Source organism: Ascaphus truei, chromosome 15 (assembly GCF_040206685.1).
Source record: "Ascaphus truei isolate aAscTru1 chromosome 15, aAscTru1.hap1, whole genome shotgun sequence".
NCBI classification, from domain to species: domain Eukaryota; kingdom Metazoa; phylum Chordata; class Amphibia; order Anura; family Ascaphidae; genus Ascaphus; species Ascaphus truei.
Genome location: NC_134497.1, coordinates 27,880,054 through 27,903,664, shown reverse-complemented (window position 1 = coordinate 27,903,664; position 23,611 = coordinate 27,880,054). Strand labels below are relative to the sequence as shown.

General features: G+C 42.7%; 2 protein-coding genes and 1 long non-coding RNA gene across 4 annotated transcripts in view; 2 read left to right on the top strand and 1 right to left on the bottom strand.

Annotated features, from left to right (window-relative positions):
- LOC142466732 (uncharacterized) overlaps positions 1-23,611 on the top strand; it is a 73,868-nt gene that overhangs the window by 22,278 nt on the left and 27,979 nt on the right. The gene's annotated exons all lie outside the window — the stretch shown is intronic.
- On the top strand, positions 16,865-18,358 carry LOC142466983 (uncharacterized). The gene is made up of 2 exons (XM_075572623.1): positions 16,865-16,932; positions 17,296-18,358. Exons 1-2 carry the CDS (start codon positions 16,884-16,886, stop codon positions 18,291-18,293), a joined length of 1,047 nt encoding a protein of 348 aa, XP_075428738.1. The 5' UTR covers positions 16,865-16,883; the 3' UTR covers positions 18,294-18,358.
- Positions 19,728-23,437, bottom strand: LOC142466982 (uncharacterized). The gene is made up of 3 exons (XR_012788293.1): positions 23,294-23,437; positions 20,822-20,976; positions 19,728-19,774 (listed from the first exon to the last, which is right to left on the bottom strand). It is a non-coding gene; the product is annotated as an uncharacterized LOC142466982 (long non-coding RNA).

The window sequence follows — 23,611 nt, the reverse complement described above, 5'->3', positions numbered from 1 at the left end:
GGGGGTGGGGGAAAGTGCGCTACATAAAATTAAGTTACATTTTGCATTCAGCTGCTTTAATCTCATTCACAGACACAAAAAAAAGCTAATTCTGATTTCGATAAAGACCATGATCTATGTGAAGACTCCCAGGATTTGAAAAAAATAATTTTCTCTATTAGAGAAATTGATTTCACAAGACCTTAAAATCTGGTGGGAAATCACAACCCTCGAAAATTAACAACTAAGTAAAAGAATTCCAAGGGGGCTAAGTATGACTAAAGCCCCCACATTTGGGTTTGAAGATAACGAGTTTGAGAGAGAGTGGAGCCTTATCTTAGATGACTGTTCTTTCAAACTCATTGATCTGATCATACAACACAGACAGAAAGAAAAGAAATTAGCAAAAAAGCAAGTGGAAGAATTACAAACTAAATTACAGGAATTCACACATATCAATGAGTTTACTGAGTTTGATGATAAGTTAACAACAAATATCAATACATTTGAGAAAAATATCATGCAAATTAAACAGAATAAATATGATCGTGACAGACTTGATTACGAACGTAATCAAGTCTATATTTGGCAGAAATCACAATCAGCAAAAACATTTCAACCAAATAATTCTAAAGAATTAAAAATACAGAAATTGAACAAACCTGCCAAATCTATCTTAAAGAAACAACAGAAATCTAAACATCAGAATAGAAGAACCACAGATTCGGATGCCACAGATAATGAATCTATCATACATAGTGTCTCTTTTTCTGAATATGACTCACTAGCTTCTTCAGCAGATGAAGCACCTTCCTCTGGACGGTCGTATACAAGTCAACATTTTTCCAACAGACGTCATACTTCGTCAAAGAACGAAGAATGAAGGGACATAGATCCAAATTGCAAAGAGGTGCTATTAACAATAGAAAACACAAATGTTCTTAACATTTCACAACAGCAACTTTCACAAACTGAGTTACGAGTACTGACCTTGGTCTAACATTTGCTCCCGATAGGGATTTCAATCTCTTTTCCACTATTGTAGATCTATACAAATGTATTAGAAAATTATTTCTGAAAAGATCCTTTAAAGGTAGACAGACCAACAATGAGAATACTGTTCAAGATCAGAACCCTTTGGTTGATCAAGATAACAAACGACCGGTACCAATTTTTGATATATCAGACCAGATGACATTTCGCGACCATTTTTTTTCCAAGACATGATGAAACTATTACAATCACACACTGAACCATCAGATCCATCCATTTACTTTTTAGGTCGAAATCCATCGGGCTTGCAAAATAAGTCCAAATTTTGTCCAGAAAATATGAAGGGCAATGCTATAGACCTGTTTAAACAAGCAGTGGAAAGAGATTTGTCACTTTTGTCGAAGGGTATTCAGTTCACTGTTTGTCCTAAACATAGTGATAATTTGCAACCAGAGCTACGACATGCTATTACTGCCCTTAGAGACAAGAACAACATTGTGGTCAAAAATGCGGATAAGGGCAATGCTGTTGTCATTCTGGATTGCACTTATTACTATGCAGAGGCACACAGACAATTAAACGATTGTCTCTCCTATAGGTCACTAGACTCAGATCCTACTAACTCTTTTCTTGCTCGGCTATAAGAATTATTAGATGAAGGCTAAGATTTCTAAATTCTTTCAAACAAAGAAATTGACTATTTACACTGTTTGCACCACATCACTCTCATCTTTCATCACCTTCCCAAAATTCACTAGTCCCTTCACACACCACCTGGACGTCCTATAGTTACTCGTATAGGGTCACTGGGTAAACACTTGTCTATTTAAATTAATTATTATTTACAACCGTATAAGAAGTGAGGAATAAACCCCAAATATTGATGCTGCAACCGTGGCTAAATAAAAATATAGGACAATCCTTTACTCCTTTGTTCACTGAGCTTTGAAACAGCGTGAACGTGGGCTAAATAAATAAATATCCGCTTTAAATCATCCCATGTGTGATCAGACTCACTCAGGGTGGGGGGCTAGTATGCATGATACAGGATAGAGATACGAAAAAACACGCCGGAAAGACGTGTCTCAGGGTAAATCATTGAATTCAGCAACTGCTGCCCTCACCAACACCCTGTGTCCCACACAAGAAAATCAGCTGGCAAGTACTCAAGGTATGATCCAATGAACTGCCAGGTGACGCTGATGTAGGTACATTTGATGCTCCAATGCCACGTTGTATTGGCGTGCTCCTGACGGTTTGTTGGTATAGAACAAAAGTTGTTCTTTGACGGTCACAGCCCTCAATGAATAAATGAACCAAGCACAATTAGTTGAAGTAGAAGAGCATTTATTTAATCAAAAATTGATATCCGCAAAGGTGAAAAAACTCTGACGCGTTTCGTCCTGACGTCATGTTGGTGCTTTTATCCTATGTTAGAAGTCTCAGTTTATCAATATATCAGATAATTTGCTTCTGCATACACACATACACATTGTTTTTTTATTGTATCTTTATTGTGTTCTATTGAACATCGTATAGTATAAATTCATACGAGGTAATTTATTGTAATGAGGATACATTGTTATAACCATTTGTTTGAACTAACTAATTTCCCTATTGTAATTTAAAAGTGGTTTGTACTATTAATCTATTTATCATTATTTAGATTCTGGTTCAGTTTAAACCTATCTATATAAAAAACAAAAAGACAGGGCGCACAACGCACATAGTGAAGCACAATTAAAAGATAATTTTACTAAAAAGAATTCCCTGATGAAGTAACTGTGTGTTACGAAACTAGTTGGATTGTTGGATTGTTCATCTATCTGACCATACTGTTTGTCAAGTATATTCTTGGCTTGTGCCTCCCGGTCCCCTGGCTCACTGCCTGTCGGTACGGGTGTTGACTATTGCTACCCTGCCTACCCTGTGTGTTGTTCGCCAATGCGCTCTCTCCCCCGCTCCGTGTGAAAGGGAGAGTGTCGTGACGTCATCAGAAGGCACACCACGGGTCTGAGCGGCGTGCTGTTGGAGCTGCATTACTGTAGGACTGACGGAGGCTTCTGATCCCTATAACGTGACTCTTTACCGGTCCCCAACATCTGGTTACCCTGACTGAAGGTCTCACGGAAGCTGCTGCCTTGGATGTGGTCTGCTGGTATCCAGTGCCTCGTGTCCGTTCCAGTGGAGAGTTGTGATCATTTCTTCCGTGTGGTAACCCCACTAACCCACTGCTTGATTTTCATTATATTGATGTACGCAGAACCTTAAATTTTTTAGTAAAATTATCTTTTAATTGTGCTTCACTATGTGCGTTGTGCGCCGTGTCTTTTTGTTTTTTCTATAGCCCTAGGGGTGTCGAGCCACCCCTCAAGAAAGGCTGCAGACGTTACATTAGTGTTACTTCCCACGAGGTCAATTTATTGTTTATTTAAACTTTCACATTGCACTGTTTCAATATACACTGTTAAATCATGTTTTAGCTGCGCACTTTCACCCTTTTGTCCACTAAACCTATCTATGCCTTGTCAATTATTTACAACATGTATAACCAATGCAGCTGAGACTTTACTAGCTAGCAATCCAGTCAACATCACAGATATCTTAATATATAAATTCGAAATTTGTATGGTTAGTGCTAGATGTGGTGAATCTGATTGGTCCTCAGCCTCTGGCCAATCAGATTGGTGGCTCTATGACGTCACCCAACTGCCACTCTCTTCCCCCTCGGCCTCACCCAACACACACAAACACACACACTCTCTCTGTCCTCTCCCCCCATCACACTCACCCTCACGTGCGCCACACTGCACCGGCTCCCGGACGTAGGGGAAGCGCGGCGCAGCCCTCCTGCCCCAGCCACAAACGCTCACTTCCCTCCCGGCTCTCACTTCCCTCCCTCACCGGCGCTCACTTCCCTCCCTCCCCGGCGCTCACTTCCCTCCCTCACCGGCGCTCACTTCCCTCCCTCCCCGGTGCTCCCTTACCTCCCGCCCCAGTGCTCCCTTACCTCCGGTGGCCGCGCGGGCCAGGACATGGTCGCTTGGGGGCCAAGCAGCCTCCTCGGATCTGCGCCAGTTCCACTCTCCACCACCTCTCACTCCCGTCGTGTGTGTGTGGAGAGGGACATTTTACTCCTGCCAACAATTTGTGCCTCACTTTTACCCCCCCTCCCTCACTTTCACCCCCCCTCCCTCACTTTCACCCCCCCTCCCTCACTTTCACCCCCCCCTCCCACACTTTCACCCCACTCCCACACTTTCACCCCCCCCTCACTTTCACCCCCCCTCACTTTCACCCCCCCTTCCCTCACTTTCACCCCCCCTCCCTCACTTTCAGCCCCCCTCCCTCAATTTCACCCCCCCTCTCCCTCACTTTTACCCCCCCCTCCCTCACTTTCACCCCCCCTCCCTCACTTTCATCCCCCTCCCTAACTTTCACCCACCCTCCCTCACTTTCACCACCCCCCTCACTTTCACCCCACCCCCTCACTTTCACCCCCTTCCTCACTTTCACCCCACCCCCCTTCCTCACTTTCACCCCACCCCCCTCCCTCACTTTCAGCCCCCCTCCCTCACTTTCACCCCCCCTCCCTCACTTTCACCCCCCTCCCTCACTTTCACCCCCCCTCCCTCTCTTTCACCCCCCCCTCCTCACTTTCACCCCCCCTCCCTCACTTTCACCCCCCCATAATTCACCTCTCCCCCACCCCTCCCTGCTCTTCATGCACCCCCCCACCCTGCCCTTCACGCACCCCCCCTCCCTGCCCTTCACGCACCCCCCCCTCCCTGCCCTTCAGGCACCCACCCTCCCTGCCCTTCATGCACCCCCACTCCCTGCCCTTCACGCACCCCCCCTCCCTGCCCTTCACGCACCCCCCCCTCCCTGCCCTTCACGCACCCCGCCCTTCACGCACCCCGCCCCTGCAATCCCGGGCAACGGCGGGTATATCAGCTAGTTATTTCTATAACAACATGTAATTTCTCATTCAAAAATTGATGGAACATAATAGGAACCGAAGGAATTGTTTGCCAAAGACTTGGACCCATTTAATATCTTTCAGTCCATTTATTACAATTGAACCTATATTTGGGTACATTCAGTTGTTTGTAAAACTGTAATCAACTACGTGATATTGATGACAATCTTATTGTCTGTTTACTTCATTTTTCTTTACATATACATATATAATGAGACATAAAATTAGATTTCATTAAATCAAGTGACAACATTGTTGACAATGTGATATATGCCATATTCTGCATTGATTGATGCCATAACATGTTTAATGCACTCAAGTACCTTCAGGTGTGTTTGAGTTTGTAGGAAGCAACAGAAACTCCTCCAACCGGAGGAAAATACGATGCACCGCCGTAGTGAAGAATCAGAGGAAGGCTGGTATGGTGACTAAAAAAACTTTATTGCAGAGAAGTGTAGTACTGACGGATCCTCTGACGCGTTTCAGCCCAGCAGGCCTTTGTCAAAGAGTGATCCGTCAGCCAACCAGTAGTCCTGATATAGCATGTCTAACGCCTGTCACCTGTGAATACCACTCATCAGCCGATGAGAAGCAGGTGCAAAGAGTGACACGCATATATCAGAAGAAACATATACAAATAAAAATTGGACCAGAAATAAAGCCAATGTGATACATGTGCATTATAAGACTAGCAACAACACAAATATAAGGCAAGGTTAAAGAACTGGTCACAATGTTAAAAACAAATAACGTAGAATAATTTGTATCAGTAGGTACACTTGTATTGAAGTAATAAGAAATGCAATAAATACAAACCCAAATCATGAAAGGGAGAGAGCAAGAAAATATAAATAAAACACATGGTTGATAAGGTTAATAAACTGGATGTCAAAAATTGTTATTAAATGAAATAAACAATGAAAGAGGGGTAAAGGGGGGGGAGGGAGGGGAAGAAAAGGAGATGGGGGGGGGGAGGGAGGGGAGAGGGGAGGAGGGGAAAAGAGGAGGAGGGGGAGGAACACTTAATCATGAAGAAAATGTTGTAACTCCCATTCAATATTTAAACCATGTGGTTGAAGTGTATTTAGACGAAAGATCCATTGCATTTCTCTTTTGTTAAGGCAATTGAGCCTATCGCCACCTCTTACATTTAATGGAACACAATCAATACCAAAGAATCGGAAATTCTTTAACCCGCCGTGTGGACACTCGGTAAAGTGTTTAGACACTGGATGTGTGGTGTCATTTTTCTTAATTAATCTCATATGAGATCCTGATATGTAGAGACCTGATGGTCCTACCTACATACTTGATGTTACACCCACATACAATGACATACACCACATAGCTAGTGTGGCAATTAATGAAGGTTCTGATCCTATGTCTAGTCTCGGGGTATAGTGTGTGCACTCTCTTGGTGGGTAATGCAAATTGGCACGATCTGCAAAAACCACATTTAAAGAAACCTTTCGGTATATTGTTTATTTGTGACAGCTGTAGGTGCTTCAATTAAATTTCCCTTGTGCACTGTCTCCGTCTCCTTGGTGAACGTCAATCACGTAAGCAAACAGCCCGACGCGTTTCATCACGTGAGTGATATCCTCAGGGAAGATTAACTGACTGTGGTAGTAGTTTTAAATAATATTTGATTATCCGTACAATTGCGTTTGATTCTCCTATATTGGCCTATGGGAATATTTTTGACCCAATTTTATGATGACAACTTGATGGAAGAATAAAGTTATACGCATCTACTTCTTTGAAATAATTTTTCGTTTTTATCTCATCTCCCTCAATATAAATTGTTAAATCTAAAAAATTAACAGAGGAATTACAGCTGAAAAGAAATCCAAATGTTGGAAGCGGTGCACAGCTGCAAAAACGGGGCCAGCACCAATGCTGATAGGGTTAAGAATTACAGCTGAACCCCGTTATAACGCGGTCCTTGGGGTCCACAACCCCGACACAGCGTTATAAACGGGGTCGCGCTAAAATTTCACCGGCATCGAGCTCTCTTCCCCTCCTCATAACAGATTTCATTCTCCTCCATTTTGCCGCCTTACTGGTGCTGTCCTCTTCCAGCTGTCCACGTGCTCATCTCTTTCATCTCCTGCCATCAATGTGTCAGTTTTTTTCAAACATTCAATTCAATGCTTTATGGACTAGAATTAAACATTAATACCTTTTGCACAAAACACATGCAGGGATTGAACTCGGGACCTTCTGATACCAATGCCTTGCCTCTTACCTCTACACCATAGGCTTGGTGTGACATTGAATACCCCATAAATATATTTATCCTCTACATGTCACTGGTAAAGGTTGTGTCGATTTCTAGATGTCTATGACATCACACAACTTCTGTGGTATAGAGGTATAAATCTTAACCAGCATAAGAAAGGGTCCTGGGTTCAATTCCTGTATGATATGGTACAAGTATAATATAATTTAAATTTTTTATAAATTTTTATTTTAATTATATTATATAACTTATAAATAAAGAATAATAAATAAATAATAATAATATATTATTAAGTAATAATTATTTATTAATAATAATTATGTATTAATGGGTCTTGAGGTCATCCCTTCTTCTATTTTGGCAGAAGAACGGTTCAAATTACTCTCCAGGAGGGAGAGCTTTTGGATCTTTAAGTTAAATTGTCTGGTCCCCTCTGGTTTAAATGATAATCTCGACATCAGTACAATTGTATAAAATGCGAGGCTCTCTAAGCATAATTTTCTGTATCACTTATACACTATATATGTAGGTTATGGTGACACATCTGTCTCCATTTAATTTTATAGCAGGTCTACACATGTTGTCATTTCACTTGGGGTGTTTCTGTTTTTCCTAATGTGAACCCAGGTTCCAATCTCTGTCTTTCTGCTTGGGGTTTGTTCTTTTAATTATATCTTTTAATTATATTATTTATATGCATATATATATTTGTATTCAAGCCAATCTATTTATATTACTCACGTTGGTTTGTATCATTGTTTTATTATTGTTTTTGTCATCGTTTCTGTCACAAATTATGTCAATAGTGAATTGATCATACATTTGCATAATAGTTGCAGTTCATTATGTTAATTATGCCTTTCTTAGTTATTGGCCACGAGCTAAATGAATTATAGCATGTGTGTGTATATATTATGATGCCTTCCTGGCACGTCATCAGACCCCTGACGAAGTTCGCAGTTGCGGACGAAACGCATAGGGCTGACGTCACTAGAGTCTCGTGGTACTTCCGCGGCACTATTGGAGAGACTTCCATTGAACTTTTTAGGAGCCTATTGATTGCTTGTTGTCTGGCGGAGGACCCCACGGTTAAGCCTGGGCTATACCATTGACCAGCTAGCACAAGCTGTCTATGCTATGAGAGACGCCATCTGCCCAGTGTGATCGCAGTGAGTTGGTTGTGTCCCCATATTCCATCTACCGGCTGGGCATTCGAGGCTCCTTAAAGATACCTTTTATGTGAACATTACATATTTATTTCTTGTAAGTGTGCATTGCCTACCACCTATTTTTATAAATAAATATTCATCTTCCTACTGTGAAGATAATGCACTAGGGGGTGCGCTTTTTTCTTTTCTTTTTCACACACATATATATATACACACATAGACAATTTTTACAGATAATTATTATTGTGTATCAGGTAATCACATAAACAAGCCAATTGATATAGAATAGATGTCTATTTGGGTATTTACATAGATGCTGCAATACCCTGTCTGTCACTATTAAGCTTCTGATTTTCTGAGCTACCGGATAGTTTATTTCTGTGATCACCTGATAGACAAGTTTTATAGATAATTATTACTCTGCATCACTGGTCTCACACTCATACTATTCATGGAGATTTCTATGTGATCAGTTGTAATTATGTTCAATATTGGACAATGTTAACACATACAGCTACAATATCTGTTTATTACTACTAGTCTGTGTCCAGTTGGTACTCATTGCTACATTGTCATACAACTGGTGTGAAATAAGTATTGAATTGCATTAATAGAATACTATATATCAGTATCTTTATGTAGTGGTATTACGGGTTTTTTTTTTTATACTACTTTCGTATTAAGGATTATATCAAACAAATCCAATTTACCAGTACAGCAATTGAGCTGCCCACTCTGGGGATTTTAACAAATTATTGTAAATATGTTATTCATTTACGTCGTTGTTTCTACAAATGTATTATTAAAATTTTTATTATTTTTCTTAACTTAACTGTACTCTCTCTACCAAGCGTCATACTGAGGGGTTGACTGTTATCCAATCAGTGGGAATATTTGTATTCCTTGACTTATTAAGTCACAATGTACATGATAAATTACACTGAGTGCCATAAGATTGGGATCTAATGTAAGCAGATTGCTTTACACTTTTTGTTGTTACTACTCAGAAGTGACCCACATAAAACAGAGCTGCATAAATTGCGATCAATCCAATCCAACGGAATCCATTCTGGAAGTAGCATTGGATAGTGAAACTGTTGTAAAGGGAGTTCCATGTTAATCAGTGGTGGTGAGTGTTGGATAACGCATTCAGGCGTTGGATAACGCATTCCGGCGTAGAAAAATGGCCCTTAGGGTTGCATTGTAAAGCGTTGGATATGCCATTCATTGTAAAGTGAGACGTTGGATAATGAGGACTTCCTGTATTCCTATAGATACATGTCAGTCTTATGGTCAGAACAGATGGTGTGATCAGAGTAGGCTTTGGTTAGATCAATAATGAGATCTGTGTAAGGAAGCAGGGCTCTCACAACCCCTCCTTCCAGGGACTGTCTCCTCTACTCCTTCTCCCTCCCAGCGGTATCCCCGATGCAGGCATGTTCCGTGTCAGCCGACGCTGACACACGCGGCTGCCATATTTGCTGGGACACGTGCGGGACGGCGTTACACTGCGCGCGTCCCCGGCTATAATTTATTCACTCCCTAGCAGCTTGGCCACGCCCCCGGAACTCACTCCAGCCGTACCCACGCCCCCCTTCTTCACAGCTGATGCTTGTCCAGGATTACAGCTTGCGCTCCATGCATTAACTTGCGCTCCACGGCACACCTCTGCTCCACCTACCTCTGTGATTGGCTCTCTCACCTTTATTACCCCAGTTATTCCCTGGAATCATTGCTCTGCATAGCCTTCGCTAATCTCCTCGTGCTTGCTTTGTGTTTCTCAGGTTTGGACCCGGCTTGGCTTACTTCTCCTCCTCTGGCTCTTGACCCCGGCTTGCTCCTCACTACGTTGACTCTCTCTCATCCCTTGATCTTGGCTTGGACCTCGACCTTCCGGACCTCTCTCGCCAGACCCTCGGCCACGGCATCTACCACGGTTCTTCTATTCCGGTACCGGCAAGTATCTGTTACTACAGCTATAACCTACTGGCCTGACATCACCTTAACCACACTCTGGACACGCTCCCTCTGCTGCGGGTGCGTGTTACTATACGTCCCATCTCAGTACAAGGACGGGTCTGGTCTGCGGGCAGCACTACCGTGACAATCTGTAGGCAGACTGGTGTCTGGAAGCGAACATAAAAGTATAGTGAATTTTCAGCAGAAACTTTTTAATAATTAATGACATTTAATGATAAAGAACTGTTAAAAAAAAAATACCCCAATCATCATTTCTTTTTCTTCTCAATATGTTATTGCACTTTTCCCATTTATTGCCCTTTATTATGTTCCAAAAACATGGTGCGAGTGTTATATGGGGCAGGCAGAATGCAGGGTCAGGGTTCTGATGAAGCACTTTGCAGCTCAGCTCTGCTCTGCTCATTGTCACACACCCGGGGGGCTCTGTGTGAGGGAGCAGGGGGGGGGGGTTCTGTGTGAGGGAGCAGGGGAGGGGGCTCTGTGTGAGGGAGCAGGGGGGGGCTCTGTGTGAGGGAGCAGGGGGGGGGCTCTGTGTGAGGGAGCAGGGGGGGCTCTGTTCGGGGAGCAGGGGGGGGGGCTCTGTCCGGGGAGCGGTGGGGCACTGTGAGGGAGCAGGGGGGGTCTGTGTGAGGGAGCAGGGAGGGTCTGTGTGAGGGAGCAGGGAGGGTCTGTGTGAGGGAGCAGGGGGATCTGTGTGAGGGAGCAGGGGGATCTGTGTGAGGGAGCAGGGAGGGTCTGTGTGAGGGAGCAGGGAGGGTCTGTGTGAGGGAGCAGGGGGATCTGTGTGAGGGAGCAGGGGGGATCTGTGTGAGGGAGCAGGGGGGATCTGTGTGAGGGAGCAGGGGGGGATCTGTGTTTGGGAGCAGGGGGGGTCTGTGTGAGGGAGCAGGGGGGGATCTGTGTGAGGGAGCAGGGGGGGGCTCTTCTTATTAACTTGTACAATAAAGTACAGGATGATAAAATCAGGACAATCTGCATTTCAAAGACAAACCCAGCAGCCCTGCCTGTGCTGCCACAGACATCTGCGACACAGAGAGAACGTGTGTGCGTGTATATATGTATGTATGTATGTGTGTGTATGTGTGTGTGTGTGTGGTACTCTAGGCTCGTAATATAGTGCTCACGCAGCACTTATAATTGGCTGTGGTTAGCCAGCTGTTCTACACTAGGGGCGCGCCGCTTCCGCCACTCAGTGAGGCTGCTATGTATGTATTTATGCACACACACACACACACACACACACACACACACACACACACACACACACACACACACACACACACACACACACACACACACACACGTGTGGTGGCGGGTTTTCTCCTCCTCATCTCCAGCTATTAGGACCAAGTGCTTTTGCCACCACTTACCTTCATACGGTGATGTATCTGGGCAATTTTTTCTCTCATGGACACTAACACGCTTCATTATGGACAGCTTACACCTTGTAGCTTTGTAGCTTCATTCTGAATTGTTTTCAGGACTTTTCCTTCACTTTATATCTCAGCGTGTTATGTTACATCTACTTGCATATTTGCACTTTATGTCCATGGTCTTCACACAGTGTTTTTGTGGGCCCACTTACCTGTATGTTGTGCTCTTATACACCTTTATTTCTATACAATATAGCCTGGAGCTCCCGTGGCTCCCGGAGACCCCCCTCCCCTGGAGCAGCTCGAGCGCGGGTGCCGAAAAACCCGACGGCTGCTTCCAAGGGTGGGGGCTGGAGCAGGGAGCAGCGCGGCTTCTCCTGCCTGCGGCCGGTTGCCAGAGACGCGATCGGGCCGTTGCTAAGGCCGCGATCGCGTCTCTAAGGTCCCGGCGGCCGCTGAAGTAGGGCGCCGCCATTGCGCTGTGGGTTGCGCATGCACAGTGCCCCGATAGTGTAGGGAGAGCCCCAAAGACAGGGATAGCTCGCGCGAGAGTAGGGACAGCTCAGGGAAGATGGAGGCAGCGCGGGAAAGCTTGCGCATGCGCAGGGCAGGGGGGAGAAAGCCCGCGAACCCCTAGCCTACCAGGGAAGGCTCTGAGCTGGGACTACATATCCCAAGAGCCTTTGCGCGTCCCACGTGACACCAGGGAGCCAATAGGGCTTAGGGAGCCCAGGAGAAATAGATACATTTGGCGGGCTTACAGGAGACAGCAGTCAGAGAGAAACGGGAGTCAGAGGCAGAGCAGTGAAAGACCGGAGCAGCCCAAGGAAGGAGGTAGGGTACAGGAGTTCAGGACTCGCTGTACTAGGCCAGCACCCAGTGGGACTGAGGTAGTTTAGTACTCTGAGATAGAGAGAGTGCTGTCAGGGACTACTCTAGAGAGAGAGACCCTGTCATTCAGGAGTTATAGTTGGGGCAGGGATCTGCTGAGGGAAAGCAGGGCGCGGGGAGCGAGTACAGCTCCTGCGGCCCTATAGGTACCCGCACCCCAGATAGGCTCCAACCCCCCAAGGTAGTAGGATAATTGCTTAGGGAGGCCCAAGATAGGGACGCTGCCCTTAGTTTGGAGTGCTGCCTTGTCAGAGTCACAGCGGTCAGTGCTGTGAGGTCTGGCAGGCAGGCACCTAGTTGACAGCACGGTGGCTGTCAGCATTAGTGAGGCTGTAGGGACGTGGGTAGTTAGGGGAGTGGGACAGGTCCTCAAACCCTTTAGGCCCATAGGAGTTTCCCAAGCCACCACAGGTTGCTGCACTATAGGGACGGCCTATAGTGTAGCACGTGCCCCTTAGGAAGATAGGGACACAGTGAGGAGTGCTGTTCCCGTGAAGCGGTTGGACCCACGTTGGGGTCCACACAGAGACTGTTCCAGAGTGGGACCGCTCTAGCGGTCCATGTGCAAGGAGGATCAGAAGGAGGCATCGCCCGACTGATCCTTTGCGAAGTATTGTTGACCCGAGCATCGGAGTGCTCGGCAGGTATTATCAAATCATATGTGCACCACCGGGCCCTTAGTTTAAACTGTGACTGCGCAGTCACCCATTGACTCTCTGCAAGAGTGCGGGACATTGGGTGGGGTTTCTCTGGACACTGGGTGGGCTCACTTAGTGTTGGGGAAGCGTCCTGCGTGACGCGGTAGGTGTCTCCTCTAGAGAGGGACACAGGTTATGTTATGCATGTGATAACAATGGAAAAGAGTGATAGTGCGCAGCTAATAACTAGTGACAACAAATATCAAGTGAACAGTGCACCGTGATTAAACAAACAATGTTGTGGACCTTAAATGTGGATCTGGCACTAATCGTGGGTCTGCAGCCTTTCTTGGAGGTGGCTCGACACCCCAGGAACTAAACAAAAAACAAAAGAACAAGGCGCACAACGCACATAGGGCCTCATGCAGTAAGCGACGATTATGTGAAATCGGCAAGCTTATCGATTAGTCATGTTATTGGCGTTTTTCCCTCTCCGTATGCAGTAAGTGCCGAATACATTCAAAATCAACCAGAAAACAAATCCGCCCACTCTCACGATGATGAGCCGATCACACACAGGTGTATCGGCGTGCGTGGCGGGGTGCTGTTAGGTTGCACAATCACAAATCTTGCTGAATCAGGCGAAACAAGCATGTTTTTGATTGCGCGCCATATTTAAAGGCAACGTGTACTGCTAATCATTCTCTGTGTTGTTGGGAGTGAGAGAGAGAGAGAGACGCACAGAGCTGGCGATTGAAGATTTGCATATTGACTGAGAGACTTGTTGTGTATTGGGTGAGCTTTGTCCTTTGTTGTTTTGTTTACATCTTTGTCTTGTTTTATATGTGGAAGTGGGTCGTGTGATTGCCTGTACATTTCTTGTCTGTTTTTTGTGAGTGCTGGAAGTATGCCCGCAAAGCGTGGGAAGAGTGATGCTGGTGGGAGTGGGAGTGCTACTCGTGGGAGTACGCGTCGGAGTGAACGTTCTGTTCAGGGGAGTGATGTTGCTGGTGCACCGAGTGGTGTTGCTGGGAGTGGGAGTGCTGTTGTTGGGAGTGGGAGTGCTGGTGCTGCGAGTGGTGTTGCTGGGAGTGGGAGTGCTGTTGTTGGGAGTGGGAGTGCTGTTGTTGGGAGTGGGAGTGCTGTTGCTGTGAGTGGGAGTGCTGGTGCTGGGAGTGGGAGTGCTGTTGCTGTGAGTGGGAGTGCTGGTGCTGGGAGTGCTGGTGCTAGGAGTGTGAGTGCTGGTGCTAGGAGTGTGAGTGCTGGTGCTAGGAGTGTGAGTGCTGGTGCTAGGAGTGGGAGTGCTGGTGCTGGGAGTGCTGCTGGTGGCGCAGTTGCTGATGGGGTGTCTGGTGGTGGCGTGCTTGCTGGTGGCCAGCTTTTGGAGACTCTTCCATTGGAAGAAGGAGAGTCCAGTCAGCACCAGCCAAGCTCTGACCCTAAACCTGCTCGGAAAAAACGTGTGGAGAAGCCACGTAATCCTCGCTTCAATGACCAGGAAAATAGGGCTCTTGTCACTGGCATTCTGGAGCACTATGACAGTCTCTATGGACATTTAGTAGGTAAGTGTAACTTTACATTTATTATTCAAATACATGTGATCCTAGGTCATCTGAGTTTTGTTCATATGCAAATATGGGTACACAATATCTTTCTATGTTCATTAGTGTGGAAACACAGCTTTTTATCATGCCTTACAAGGACAAATAAACACAGGCGGTCAATTTGCCAGAACTGCATACAATATGAATGCAACCTTGCTTACATGTATAGGTTTAGTAGTGAATGCTCATGTGCTGCACATATTACACATAAAACAGCATGTTTGCTATCTCTTGGAACAGCTAGCAGTGTAGGAAACTGGTGCTTATATTATTATTAATTTACCTCATATCTTTTATATGTTTTTCAAGGGCGGACAAGTGCAGCAAGCAAAAAAGAAATGTGGGACACAATAGTCATTGGTGTCAATGCCTGTGGGAATAGTGTCAGGGACAAGTATCATTGTCGGAAAAGATTTGATGATATTAGGTCCAAATTGAAAAAGAAAATACAAGACCAACGCGTGCATGCTACTGGCACTGGAGGTGGGCCCACACCACAACGTCTCATATTGACTCCATTGGAGGAGCTGCTTCGGCCAAAATTACTTACCGTCGTCGTGGAAGGCTTGGCTGGTGACCGTGACATTGGAATTTATCCGTCACAATTTCCAGCAGGTGATAAATATTACTGTACTAGGCGTGTCGTTGCTTACAGTTATTTTGCATATTTACACTGCTTTTTATACTGTCTTCACAATATAAGCATACCTGCATCTATATATGTATATGTCTGATTCTGTATATATATATCTCAAAATAGACATATATGTAGTAGTCCTACTAAAAGCAGTAACTAATATAGCACGTGCCATTGCGTGCTCATTTACATGTGAATTCCCAAAATGCATAGCTGCAGTGGAAGCAATTGATGGTGGGCGAAGATGGGGAACAACAGGGTAGTACACATGTGTAACACATGTTCATGAGAAATTATTAGTAGCTACAGGTACAGAACAGAAATATGTATCATATTATTGTGTATTTTATTGATTTTACTCCGACAAACATGACATTACTGCCTATTTTAAGCATGCATCAAAGAAATTGCATGTAACGGCCTACAAACATCACTGGCACTAACACATCTATAGTTGCTTATGAAAAGGTCCATTTTTGCTTTATGTCATATACAGACAGCATAATGAGGCACACGTATCATATGTTATGTCATTGTTTTCATAACTTAAACACTGCAGATGACTACTTAGCTCATCTACCATTGTGTTAAAGCAGCTGCAATTAATATCTCATCACAGCATACACTTCAACAGAGGGGGTGGGGTTCAGCACACACACTAATTACAGCCTCATTTCACGGTCAACTTAGTTCACACCATTTGCACCTGTTTCAAGTCATTGAAAGGTGTGGCTGATTAGGCTTTTTGGGGAAGGGAATACCTTTCTTACAACCTGAATAGCACAACTGAAGTTAATCACACTCATTTGAAAGCTTAACTCTAGCTACTAAATGCCCCAACAACTCATTACTTATCAAAGCGTACGTCACACATTAGTTCACTCATATCTATAGTTGAACTACTATGAAAGACACATTATCACACACTGCATGTGTTGTCTTGTTGAGTCACAGCCACATTCAGGTGTGCCACATCTTCGATTAATGTACCACACATATCCTCTACCAAAAACAACACTTTTTGCAATATGACCACCTTCATGATAACCATTGTGAATGGTCATCTCATGATAGTTATGTACATTATGATACTGATATCACTACACAACATATGATTTTTATGTACTCATTTAATCTATTTATCCTCACGCATTACTGCAGAAACATAGTATGTTGTATGTTAGGGAACTCAAAAATTCTAAGTACACAGGCATGTACAGTGTTATTACAACTATTTATGTTCACTTTCACACACATTTTCGGTTAAGGAACTGATGTTGTTAGTTAATCATAAATACAGAACATACAATAAGTGTTTGTTCAATATTTACACATGTAAATGTAAAACTTATGTTATTGTTATATATAGTTGCCCCTGGAGGACATGTGTCACCTGAGATGGAACAAGTGTCTTCACCTGGGTCAGCCAGCTCAACACTACTAGAAGGTGAGTGTATCATTTGCTGGCCATATAATATGTGCTCTTCTATATGTTATGTTGTCATGTGCATTATTTGTTTTGCACATCTTCTTTAAATAGGATTACTTAGTGTCAGTGAAAATTAAGTGTAAGGCAACATGTATTGTGTTAGTGATGTTAATTATCATGTAGGACTTCTGAGTTTAGAGCAACTTTTCATTCATTCATATTTCATACTGAGTCCAAACATTATTCGTAAGTCAAGGTAGTTTTTAATGAGGTTATAAAACGTATGCTAACATGTTAGGTGTTACTTAGGACACAGTACAATTACATAGTAACACAGCATACATTAACATGCCATTTAATAATGTGTACATTTCTTTTTAGAACATCATGGTGATGAGGATGATGAGTATGATGAGGATGACGCCACAGAAGAGACTGAAATACAATCATGTGACCATGAAGAGGTGCCAATAGAAACTGTTGTACCGCCAAATCGTCCATCAACTTCCACATACGATGCAATTGTAGCTTCAGAGGGAAAAATAGTGGACGCAGAAAATCGTCGCCATTCAGACATGATGACAGTGCTGGAAAGGATGATTGGACTGCAGGAAGAAACAGTATCACAATTGGCACATCTCCACAGAGTCTTCATTGAAGTGCCTAAACAGTTGCAAAAAATCAACACCTCATTCGAAGCATTAGTTGTTCAGCAAACACAAGCTAATTACTGGAGAATGACTAATGTACCACAATTCAACACCTCCCAGCCAGGATCTGTTCATGCAGGTCAGTTTTCACCACATTCATCTGATATTCATTCACCAGGCCCAAATGTTACCGGTCAAGTAGCAGACATTGCTGTGCAGGTTCCTGATGACATCCTACCGCTGCCATCTGTACAAATTCAGCAGCAGACACATACAAAGGAGGCGACAAAAACAAAACAAGACACACATGAAACAGACCAACCATCACTTGTGCAGTGTCTACCAACTTGCTCACATGTGTCACTGGGCACAAGCCCTGTCCGTGAACAGTCACTACCCAAAAGCCCTGTAGGTGAGTCGCTGCCCAAAAGCCCTGTAGGTGAATCGCTGCCCAAAAGCCCTGTAGGTGAATCGCTGCCCAAAAGCCCTGTAGGTGAATCACTGCCCAAAAGCCCTGTAGGTGAGTCACTGGCCACAAGCCCTGTAGGTGAGTCACTGGCCACAAGCCCCGTAGGTGAACAGTCACTGGCCACAAGCCCTGCCCGTGAAGTGCCAGAGGCCACTCAAAGTGGCTCTGTTGTGCCTAAAGTTGGTGGCAAAAGAAAAAGGAAAATTCAAGAGACAACAAGCAGGCCTGTTACTCGCTCGCAAAAGGAACAAAAAAAATAAATGTTATAATTCAGAAAATATGTCTTTGGCCTTGTTTTGTTGACTTCAGATTATCTAATTACTATTGTATGTATGCTGAAGACTGTGTTGTTTCCAAACTTTCAACTATGTTCTTGTACACGTGAAGTTTTGGAAATGTTAACACTCATAATTAATTGTGTTATAAATATTTATGTTGTAATCGTCTGTTCAGTAATGGTCCACCAGGAGCCAGTTGCTAAGTTTAGAGAAGCTGCCATTGACTTTGCAGCAAAACATTGCATTTGGGTGTGTTAATTGATGTAAGAATTGCATATGCATATTAGTCACATGCAATTATTAAAACACCTAAGTAAGTGCAAACATCTTTCTTGTACGTGTACAGCAGGATTATGTGTAAATTATTACTTACCTTTGCCTTGCTTGGCCATTGTAATTTTGTCCTTTAATCAGTTGTGTGTTCGTTTCTATAACATCTCAGAATGTATAATAATATATATATACACACACACACACACACACACACACTGAGTGAGTGTGAGTGTGAGTGTGTGAGTGTGTATATATATATGTATATGTGTGTATATATATATGTATATGTGTGTATATATATATGTATATGTGTGTGTATATATATATGTATATGTGTGTATATATATATGTATATGTGTGTATATATATATGTATATGTGTGTATATATATATATATATATATATATATATATATATATATATATATATATATATATAGTACTATATAAACTGGTATACACAAACTAATACACTTCATGCTTCCTTGTGAAAACACTATTTTAATAATACAGGCCTAATGTTTGAGAAATATCCTAAGTATGAGACTCTAACAGTATTGTGCTTAAACAAATGTTTATTACTTAATTCAATCATGTTTCTCACCATTTAAATAGGTTTCATACAAGAGAATTTGGAATTACCCAGTATACCGAGGCTGCTAACAGGTAGTGCACACACTTTTTGGCAACTTGATTGAAGAGAGACCCAGCAATGATTAATGAAACAATAAGCCTCCGGTATTGAGAACAGGGAGTTGGGTAATAGTAAGCCGGATAGAGGTACAGGGGGACACCTCCCTAGGGGGCGCCCCCAAGTAAATCACAGCCCGGCACTAACCACCTCAATAATCTCCCTGAAATACCGCGTGGAGGTTAGGAGTACTCACGAAAAAGCCGTCCCTGTTGGTGCAGGGAATTCTGCAGCGGCTTCCTCCTCTAGTGTAGCTGGCGTCAGCGTGCTCCTCCGGAAATGATGACACAGGAAGAAGGGGGTAGGATGGTCCGTGGTTCACAGCAACTTCAGCAGCCAACGCATGGATGTCTAAAAAAACTTTATTGATCGCTAGCAGCAAACATCAGGCAACCACTCTAACATGTTTCGTCCAGGCTATGGACTTTTTCAAACCATCCTACCCCCTTCCTCAGGTTTCATACAAGGTATACTTAATGCCATCAATGTTGTGTGTACTCCTGCAATATAAAAAAAAATAAAATATTATATATAAATATATATATATTTTTATAAGAGATATATTTATATATATATATATATATATATATATATATATATATATAAATATATATATATACACACGTATTTAAACTCATGCAGACAGGGAGTTAACCAGACTTTCACATACACACAGAAATGTAAGCGGGGAAAAAACATTTCTTTTTGCAGGTGTGTTTTTACTGATATGCCTGGCTAAGAAATATTTTCACACACTGGTCTTTGTTAGTTTTCAAAAAAACACTATGTGAACGCATTCACAGTCTAGGGATGTTTTTCACAAACGAGATAAAAGAAGGAGAAATGTTTCTCCCACAGTCCCATATCACGAACCACAACTGTTAACCCAATTAGACAAACAAATCCAATTGGCGTTTGAAATAAGGAGTCAAAGTAGTTAGTTTTGTTGACCTTGACAAGGAAAAACAGGAGTTTGTTAGCCATTCAGCACATTCATTTTGATGAGCAAATAACACAGACCTGCACACAGCTTTTGTGCTACTCAGACATGGCTGATGAATTCGTTAACAATATTAATCCCCTTTTAGGGTATAAGTACATGATCTGTGAAGCCATCTTGAACAGTCGCGGACAGAAAGCAAGCACACGCCAAATCGATGATTTCATTCGAGCAAAATATCCTTATTACCAAGACCGTAAGCATGCACGGAATTTTAATTCCTCAATAAGATTCACTTTATCAAGTAATGACTTTTTTGAACGTGACCAGGATAAGCTACAACACACCTATGGTTTCTGGAAGATTGCCCCGGAAAAACAATTTATCCTGAAAGACGGCACTTATATTGTCGTGAAAGGCATATTTATTCCTAATGGCAATAGCAATGTATCCGCTACTACTGATCCGTTTGAATCGATACGTGCTGCAATATCTGCAGCCTCCATTCCTGAAACCCACATTGTACAAGAACAAAAGTACTATGATTATGTACCAAGCCTTTCAGCTGAAATTGCATTGGAATGGGAACCGGAAGAAATGAACCTACCTCCCGACCAATTATTTGAAGAAAGCAGTGGCGATTCCTATGAGCGCATCCTGGAGGAGATATGTGCCATACTGGATTCAGCGGTTGGGTTAAGCGTGGATGAAAATGGCTTGCATTTCTGGAGCGACCAGTTGCAGCCAGGCGAAGAGTTAATTCTAGAAGAATGGTAAATATAACAATCGTTATGCGTTGACTCTGCGTTTAAATTTTTTTTTTTTTTGTAACCACCATTTTCACTTTCAATGCGTGGATACAGCGTAACATTGCAGACTGCATAACATGTAGCGATCACAAACAAATTGTTTCCTAATACAATATAGTAGGACCTGAAAGAGTAGTACACATTGCTGACGGAATAAATATACGTACTTTCCTATCCCTTTAAACATATTAGCAACATTTTACCATTACTCTAACACATACCTGTTTTGTTATCATGCAACATCTACAACATTGAAAACCGGGTCCACCACGTATGACGTGGGACCCTTGTCATGGGCCAAGGCGTCCTTAAAAAGGATTAGTGATGTAAGTCCCGCCCCCAAGCGACGTGCGCGCCTCAAAGCCTATTGGCTGTCATGTTTTGTTATAGTAACGGTAACTGCAGTGTGTGATGCGTGCGGCTCAGTGTTTGTAGGCGTACCCTGGGCGTTAGCCGAATGTTAATTGAGTGGGAGGAGTGTTAGCGTGCGTTTCACGCTGGCTTAACATGACGTCACACGTATTGCATTTGCGCATTGTGTTATCGGCCGTGCTTTCTGTTCAAACACGTCTGTTTAAAAAGAATACAGATGTACTCGTTTAGAACGAATGTAGTTTCGTCTTCATTGTATTTGAAATAAAGATGTTATGTTTACTGGTATTTTCAACATGTATTGAACGCACAACGTACGCTTTGTTTTGCGCATGCGCTAACAGTTAGTGGAGCCAAGCGTGAAGTGCGTGCGCACACAAAGATGTGCGCGCACATCTTTCAGTATACAGGCAACGTTCACTTCTTATACATAGTTATGCCTGCTACAAATTTAAAGAAACATTACATACTGATGAACAGTTTTACTTCTAACATATAAGTGACTGACGTGTGTATCTACACAATCATATAGAGCTGCGTAACGCGTTGTCACGGATGCATATCTAGTAAGGTGCCATCTTTGACCATCATGTGTTTGCTGTATTTCAGAGATGTCGGGGAAGATACAATCGGATCAATGTATGATTTCAGAAGAGTCTACCTTTATATGAGATGATTGTGAGGAGGAGCCACCGACTACTATACTACATATGGAACTAATTTTATATTGCTTGCAGCGCTTATTAACAAACAATTAAAAATGTGATACCCTTATGCCTATATTGCATAAGCACTTAATTAACATAATGATGTTGCAAAAGAGTGCCTCATGAATTTTTATTGAGTGTTCTTTAATGACTACTAACATTTTATGACATGGTGTGTTTTATATATAACAACCATTCCCACTCTGCTAACACATTTGTGTATTCTAATATGTAATGGAACGTATGACTGTCGAAACTATGTAACAATAATAATAATAATATGAGCATGTTCATGTATAGGGCTGCTAGTTGTACGCAGCGATTTACAGACACATGTTTCAGCCTGAGGTCCCTGGCCCGTGGAACGTACAAATGTTTTTTTGCCGCATGAGGCACAGGGAAATAAAGTGACTTGGCCAAGGTCACAAGGAGCCCACACCGGGAATTGAACCAGACTCCCCTGCTTCAAACTATCAGTGCCAGTGTGTGTCTTTACTCAGTGAGCCACTCCTTCTCCCAATGTAAAGGACACTTACAACCAAGTAGCCATTTATTTTTAAAATCTCTTGTTACATGGGTATGTAGATAAAATGGTTTGGGACTGTAGCAAATAATGTTACTGGCCAGATGTTATGGTCCCCTCCAATGCATGATGTTCTGAATATGACATCACCATCATGTTATGAAGTACGTTTCTGTGTATATTTCATTAACCTAACTAACTATAGTTTACTGTGTTTATTAATCGTTTAGAAATACATAGTATAGTCAATATGATGATATAAGCTACCATAATAAAGCTGGTGTTATCATTTGTCGGTGTTATACATGGATCCTACACCAATTGATAGAGACACAAACAGTTGTCTTAAAAAGTGTGTCTATGCTAGTGATGAATGTGCTCCCGTAAGTAAACAAATAAGTACAGTTATCCCCTTTTCTCCAACCACCTCTATATTACATTAATGGAAATTATAAGGAAACATACATAAAATGTGATGAAATGTGAGTAATCATTTTGTAATACAATGCACATGAAAGCTCAAGAGTAGCTAAATGCATATACATGATACAGAAAGTACATATATGTAACATTTGTGTTTAAACCAATATGTTGGGTTTTTAGTTCCAATAATTATAGGAAGATTGAGGTAGCCACATCTTATGAGAGATGTCAGCAAATATACATACCATGATCAGTCATACTGGAGATATACCTATAATGCAAAGGAACAATATATAAATTGCAAACATTGACATGCCATCTTCAGTACCGTAAACAACACAGCAAAGTGTGTATTTGGTGTTAAATGTACAACACCATGTATATTTCATGACATTCAAAATGTAAATGAGCCTGGTGTACACATCATATGGATGTACATGTTACACTGCACCAATAACATTGTATGTAAGCATACTAGAAGCATGAATGATTATGGGCATAATATGTGTTTTGTCTTAGCATAAGGAATAACACAATGCTAAAATATTATTGCTTTGTTACCC

Bases quoted from the DNA above. Each gene is read 5' to 3' on its own strand.
- LOC142466983 (XM_075572623.1), top strand. From the start codon at position 16,884: ATGGAACAAGTGTCTTCACCTGGGTCAGCCAGCTCAACACTACTAGAA. The intron at 16,933-17,295 runs GTGAGTGTATCA...ATTTCTTTTTAG, and splicing joins CAGCTCAACACTACTAGAAG to AACATCATGGTGATGAGGAT.